The sequence below is a fragment of the Penaeus chinensis genome, chromosome 8 (assembly GCF_019202785.1).
Source record: "Penaeus chinensis breed Huanghai No. 1 chromosome 8, ASM1920278v2, whole genome shotgun sequence".
NCBI lineage: Eukaryota > Metazoa > Arthropoda > Malacostraca > Decapoda > Penaeidae > Penaeus > Penaeus chinensis.
The window spans coordinates 974,029-981,528 of record NC_061826.1 but is presented as its reverse complement, the minus strand read 5'-3'; the positions used below and the strand labels follow the sequence as shown (position 1 = coordinate 981,528).

At 34.6% G+C, this 7,500-nt stretch overlaps 2 protein-coding genes and 1 long non-coding RNA gene across 3 annotated transcripts in view; 1 reads left to right on the top strand and 2 right to left on the bottom strand.

Moving 5' to 3' along the window:
* The window catches only part of LOC125028017 (membrane-bound transcription factor site-1 protease-like), a 32,198-nt gene extending 30,341 nt beyond the window's left edge, over nt 1-1,857 (top strand). Inside the window, exon 16 of the mRNA XM_047617275.1 lies at nt 1-1,857. This exon is cut by the window's left edge and continues 1,528 nt beyond it. The gene's annotated coding sequence lies outside the window, so the exon portion shown is untranslated.
* A 1,205-nt stretch (nt 1,858-3,062) lies between these two features.
* Nucleotides 3,063-5,579, bottom strand: LOC125028107. Its single transcript, XR_007115086.1, has 2 exons — nt 5,197-5,579; nt 3,063-5,103 (listed from the first exon to the last, which is right to left on the bottom strand). It is a non-coding gene; the product is annotated as an uncharacterized LOC125028107 (long non-coding RNA).
* Nucleotides 5,580-6,077: 498 nt separating this feature from the next.
* The window catches only part of LOC125028194 (transmembrane protease serine 13-like), an 11,178-nt gene continuing 9,755 nt past the window's right edge, over nt 6,078-7,500 (bottom strand). Inside the window, exons 13-14 of the mRNA XM_047617579.1 lie at nt 7,308-7,443; nt 6,078-7,055 (exon numbers count right to left, since the gene is read on the bottom strand). Of these exons, the coding sequence (XP_047473535.1) occupies nt 6,823-7,055; nt 7,308-7,443 (369 nt within the window). The 3' untranslated portion in view covers nt 6,078-6,822. The remainder of the gene's footprint in view (nt 7,056-7,307; nt 7,444-7,500) is intronic.

Sequence of the window (7,500 nt, the reverse complement as noted above, 5' to 3'; positions counted from 1 at the left end):
AGAAGTAAAATCTAGAAACATGGCAGTTGTTTGGCCATTTTTAAAAATAATATGAGACTTTTAATACTTTTTATTTTTTCTCATTGATGACTGCATGGCATCAACCAGCAAGTGAAGACAGGAACATAACTGATACTCTAGTTAGTAGTCCATTACCCTCACCAGTCTTGTTAAATAAAGGTTCTTGGATAATTTTTACCATTATGTAGGAAGTCCATGCCTCGCTTTGCTTGATATAAGCCCGTGTCCTTCATCCATGTGGTAATTTGTGTTGGGGGCAGTTTGCTCTAGGTGAAGTAAGAGTTTGTCAGTTGTGTTAAAATGACATTGAATTTGGCAGTACCCTTGTGTGATTAGTTTGTAGTTCAAAGTTTAGGTGAATAAAATTTGTTTTAAATAGAACTTGTTGATAGACTGATGTTACAATCTTCAAAGATTTACCTTAGCATGACTGCACTAGGATTGGAATGTAGCAAGGTATTTTCTTATAGCAGAACACCTGCGGGCTAGAGGAAAATGTTTCTCAGTTTGCAGTGATTTGAAAACATTAAATGTTTTTGAGGTCATGTTAGAATTAGGGGAAGCAGTTAATACTAGTTTGGTTCAAAATACTGAGTAGTAATAGTAGTGCTAATGCACTAGTTGATCTCATTAGTTCGATGAGTGATTGGAATAGGTCATTTTGACTATTTTTATTGTTCAGATGCAGTTATTGCTACACTACTTTGCCTCTTTAGATCACTATGAGTATGAACAGTGAGAACTTACTCAAATTCGAGCACTTGTGTGAATGCATTTAGCTCTTCATGTATATATGCATGTGTGTGTGGATTTAGCATGTAGATATAAGATTTTGTATAACCAAAGAATTTTTTATGAAAGCCATTTGTATGTTGGGAAAGTAAATGTTTACTCATGATGTCATAGCACTTCAACTTAGAGAAAGTACTATGTTAAATTTCTTTTCTGGTAGTGACACATACCAGACTGGCTTTCTTGCTCTCTGGATTGTATACTTACTGGTAATGTTTGTTTCTTGCTTTCTTGCTGTCGTCCCATTCTTCAATTCAACCCTTCCTCCATACCTCATATCCTTTATTATTATATCTAACTATTGTCTGCCTTTCTACCTCTTACTTGCTGTCTCCCACCTTCCCTCTCTTCATATAGCTGGATATGTTATGCCAAAAACCGTTCTCTACCATATCACTAGTAAGTTAATCCTGAAGAATGAGTATGAATTAAAAGAGAAAATGACCCTCATTTACCATTTTACGAGTTCAGATGCAAAAAAAAAATGGGTCCTTGAATTTAAAAAAAAAGTAATTTAAAAAGAATTGACCCTCTAAATATAAAGAGGCAACTCAAAATCTTCTCTTGTTTAACTGTACAGAAAGTCAGTCTTGGGAAGCGTGGAAGTGTTTGCATGTGTGTGCAGTTGTGTGCGGGTTTTTGTGGACATGCAAACATCTTTTAGAGATTAGATTTTCACAATAGAAAGCAGTGGGCTGTAAGTTGTTGGGTTTTTAACTCTTTTGCATTTATGAATGTTATGTTACAGATTTTTGAATGGATGTGCTTCATTATTTCTGTGTTGTGTTTATCTATTTATTTTTTTCACACTAAAAAATATAGTTTGAAAATGTGAACATTTGAAATTATCCAATGCATTTATATTATTAATTAAAAACAAAATGTGGAATTACAGTATATGGACAGTTATTGTGAAAATGATTTACTAAGTTTTAAGGTTGTATTTTGTAAAAGATATTATTTGATGGTCGTGAAAACTTTTTCAATTGCAGCAACAATGAGAGTACCACAAACAAAATAATCTTAAAGTATTTCATGTTGATGTGTGTGTATATTATATATATATATATATATATATATATATATATATATATATATGTGCACACATACATATATATACATATATATATATATATATATATATATATATTTATTTATTTATTTATATATATACATATATATATATATATATATATATATATATATATTTATTTATATATACATACATATATATATATATATATATATATATATATATATATTTATATATATATACATACATATATATATATATATATATATATATATATATATATATATATATATATATATATATATATATATATATATATACATATATATATGTGTATGTATGTATGTATATATATAAATATATATATATATATATATATATATATATATATATATATACATATATATATGTGTATGTATGTATGTATATATATAAATATATATATATATATATATATATGTGTATATATAAATGAATATATATATATATATATATATATATATATATATATATATATATATATATATGTATGTGTATATATAAATTAATATATATATATATATATATATATATATATATATGTATGTAAATATATAAATAAATATATATATATGTATTTATATATATACATACATATATAAATAAATATATATATATGTATTTATATATATACATACATATATATATATATATATATATATATATATATATATACACATACATATATATATATATAAAATATATTATATATATATGTATACATACTTATATGCATACATATATACATATATATGCATCCCTATACACACATGTAAAAATATATATATACATATATATACATATATATACACACATATATGCATATACGTATATGTACACATGTATGTGTATATATATATATATATATATATATATATATATATATATATATATATATATATATATATGTATGTGTATATATATATTAATTATATATGTATATGCGTGTATATATATATATATATATATATATATATATATATATATATATATATATATATATGTGTGTGTGTGTATATATATATTTATATTTATATTTATATTTATATTTATATTTATATTTTGTATTATTTTTATAATTTATAGTATGACAAAACTCTGTAAGAACATAGTGTTGTATATCAGAGCATGAACTTGTTGTATTTGCTCTAATGCATAGTTTCAGGGACAAGTAGGACATCAAAATATATTTATTATGTAAACATTAAAAATTTGGGAGAAGATCAAGCATCAATGACCAAACTCCCTGTCAAAGATGGTGTAATGGTTGAAAGGTCCTGCTATATGACATTTGGCATTCTTACTTAAATAAATACTCTCGTAAAGTGACTTTTGTCATTCTTTTATCATTCTCATTTTGCTATTTGAAGTATAGCAGAATGGTAAACCTTGTCCATTTATTTCAAATGGTATTTAACTCTTCCATTTACAAATTTGCGTGAACCTATGTCTGCTCTCAAAAGCTCTGACTACCCAAAGCTTTTGTATGCATCATATGGTAAAAGGGTCATTTTTGTATATACTATTCATCATTGTAATTAAACATCCCTCTAGTGATAACAGCCCTTCACTGCATCCTTTGTTCTGTGAGTTTTTATTGTTGATAATTCAGGTAACCAGTTTTAGGTTACCTGTGCCAGAGATAACACAGTGAGAGAGTCTGTCAGACAGTCAGTTAATCAGTCAACAACAAACTCACAGAACCATGTACAGACAGCACTGACTGAAATTTGTTATTTCCTCTATCTTTTAGTAAAGTTCACTGGACAATAAGTTTGAAGCAGCCTTCTTTTTATTGTTAAACATTAACCATCCACAAACAAATATCAAAGGCAAGATACCCAATATGAAAATGCTTGATATTTGAAAACTTTACAAAAGTAAAAGAAAAACAATATTATTTTTCTTTTTGGTTTTCTCATTATACATGCTAATTATGGCGAACATGAAACTTTTACAAACCTATTTACATGAAAGAATATTTTAAGAACATGTTGATATATTTCATAATTATGTCTCATATACTCCTGTATATATAGAATCATATGATAAGGTGTAACCATTGGTTGGACACATGAACCTTCCATTGTACCCCATGATCCAGCACTAAGACCTGTTACAAAGGGCATCAAGACCAGACCTTCAGCCAATTCATAAATAAAAATCAGGTGTCAAAGGCATTTTTGCGAGTAGTCATTGACAGAATCTATCAAAGACGAACTTATGAGTGTATGACCTTTTGTGTATACTGCTTCTAGGGCAATCTGTCTACAGACTTACTGGTCTGACAGCCTAGAGTCATGAACTACACTACCAAGTTATGTAAAGCTCTCTGTGACTTTAATATCCTTGCTGCAAGCATGCGCCGACTGTACAGGTTCTCCTAGCAGGCCCAAAAAGCCCTGGATCTTGGTCTTGGTCCAGGAGACCTCTAGACCCAGGGGCTTTTCTTCATTGTTGAATGTATCTAGAACTGCCACTACTAGAGACTCGGATAGAATAGTAACATCATCAGCAAAATCAAGGTCAATAACCTTGATACTGCCCAGTGTTGCTCCACAATGACTTTAGATAGTAGTTCTGCCCAGTATCCACTCCATACAAATGTTGAAAAGTGTTAGTGTAAAAACACACCCTTGCCTCACTCCAAAGTTAACAGGGAAGAAGCTCGACAGAGCCAAATCATACTTTACAGCACTTTCAGTACCAGTATACAGGCTTGCTCTTAATTTTATAATCTTTGTTGGAATTCCCCTCAGTCACAGGATCTATTCACAATGCACCGTGTCGTACACCCTTCTTGAACTCGATGTAGGTTGCAGTGACTTGAAGTACCAGATACGGTCTATTGTGGACTTATCAGGAGTAAATCCAGACTGCTCTAGTCACTGTTGCCTCAATAGGTGATCTCTGATGCATCTCAGAAGGATGTGAGTGAGACCCTTGCCTGGTATACTGAATAGTCCCATTGATCCCCTTTGACTACACTCCTTAACAAGTCAATGGGAAAGAGACCAGACTGCCAGATGGCAGCCAGGACATCATACAAACCCCGCACTATAGGTGTACCACCAGCTCAGCCTTTAGCAGTTCAGAAAGGATGCCGCAAACACCCGCTGCTTTACCACCCCTCAGCTTGGAGATCGTCTCCCTACTTCAGTTAGGGAAGGCGGTTCTTTGCTGATGGGTGGGTCTGGCACAGGGATTGGTGGATGAACCTGGTATAACTGTTCAAATCGTCTCCCTACTTCAGTTAGGGAAGGCGGTTCTTTGCTGATGGGTGGGTCTGGCACAGGGATTGGTGGATGAACCTGGTATAACTGTTCAAATTACTCGGCCCAACCTCAACACAATCCGAGATGATTTGACTGTTTACTGAGCGGATTGCAGTCGTCTGTGAGGAGGACTTGGTAACCAGGACGAAGGTCATTTACTAAGGAATTCCTGATAAGTTGTTCAGGTGAGCCGCGCGGTAAGCCTCTGTGCCTTCCAGTGTCCCCTGCGAGACGAAATTCGGTCTTGCTCTTGTGCGGTCACCAATTGACCCCTAAGCTGCGTTAAAAGTTTTGCATTTGAAGGTATCCCACAGAGCAACAGGATTCTGAGTGCTGCAAAACGACTAGAGATTGACACACACACACACACACACACACACACACACACACACACACACACACACACACACACACACACACACACACACACACACACACACACACATACACACATACACACATACACACATACACACATACACACATACACACATACACACATACACATACATACGTACATACGTACATACATGCATACACATATATATATCTTATATATATGTATATATGTATATTATATATAATCTGTATCTATATCTATATCTATATATCTATCTATGTATCTATCTATGTATCTATCTGTCTATCTATATATATATATATATATATATATACGTACATAAATGCATATATGCATATATACATATATACAACACACACACACACACACACACACACACACACACACACACACACACACACACACACACACACACACACACACACACACACACACACACACACACACACACACACACGCACCCATATATATGTAAATAGACACTTATGTACGTATATATATATATATATATATATATATATATATATATATATATATATATATATATATGGCTGCTGTGATGTGCATAGGATATATTCGGAAGTTAGAAGCAAGGGATAGTACGGGAAAACTACTATTTTGTTCTATCCTTTTAGTAACATCGCTTAGTCTCTCTTACTTTTCGCCCACATGATTGTACAGTGCTGAAAGGGGCGTGAAGAGAGGCCAGGCGAGGGTGTAACCAGTATGAGTTCTAATCTGCACAACAGTGAGGATCTCGGGCTAGACAAGTGAACTTCAGTTGGTGGCGGAACAGACTTGGCATTTGGCAATTGCATAAATCAAGTAGTAGACATAAAAGCTTCTTAGGGTCCATATGAACTTTGTTACACAATTTGCCACTGTCTGTTGCAATGACTTCACTCCGGCACTGTCTTGATTTGCCCGCTGACACAAGCCAAAGGTGCGCCAACTACTCGATCGTGTGAACGGAACCGTGGGCCTTGTACATACAGCGTAAAACACTGCTGTTAACATGTCTGAAACATGATACACACATTCTTCTAAATAAGCCATACGGTAAGAAGTGCTTCTCCCCGCACTCGTTGCCGCCCGGGCATCGTCCACACGTATCTCGAACATGCTTCCGGGTGCTACCGTCCAAACGAATCTCCGAACACGTCTGCACGGATGTCATAGCAATGTTCCGAAATGTTAAATAACACGTTTGCATATCATGTCCATCAGTCCTAAAAAGAGCAACGAACAATATTACCCCCTTACATTCTTAGAACTTATCGGGGGATGAGAATAATTATCTTTCATTCCCCATCGTCCTCCAAAGGCTGAGAACAATTTCCAAGATAGACACATCGCTCGATCCATGGCCAGTAATTCCCTACGGCCGTGAAGATGGTGTACGGACGGCTGCAGGAGGCTTCGCCGTAGGAAGAGGACACGACGCCGGCCACCGTCCACTTCTCGTCTGCGTCGGTGCCCAGGTTCACGAGGTACGGGCCGCCGGAGGAACCCTCGGGAAGGTACCTCTGGTATTCTGGGAAAGAAAAGTGTTTCTGTTACATTTCTTTATTTCTCAGTTATCGCTTTCTGTCCATACATGCAGACATTCATATGTTGTATGTAGAAATATGTATGTCTATATTTCTACACACATCCACACACACACATACAAACACACACACACACACACACACACACACACACACACACACACACACACACACACACACACACACACACACACACACACACACACACACAGTACACATAACCTCTCTGTTGTCACCTTTGTCAATGCCACAAAATTGGTCTCTGTCGACCGTGAGCGCCGAGGCACAGCGGTCGTGGGGCGAATGGCATCGCGGATCGTGCTCTTGCAGGATCATCTCCCATCTGAAGCGTGCGATTGTGCGGTTGAAGGTCTGGGGAGATCGGATCGTTTAATTCTCTGCTCTATTGTTTTCGCTTGTTATTATTTT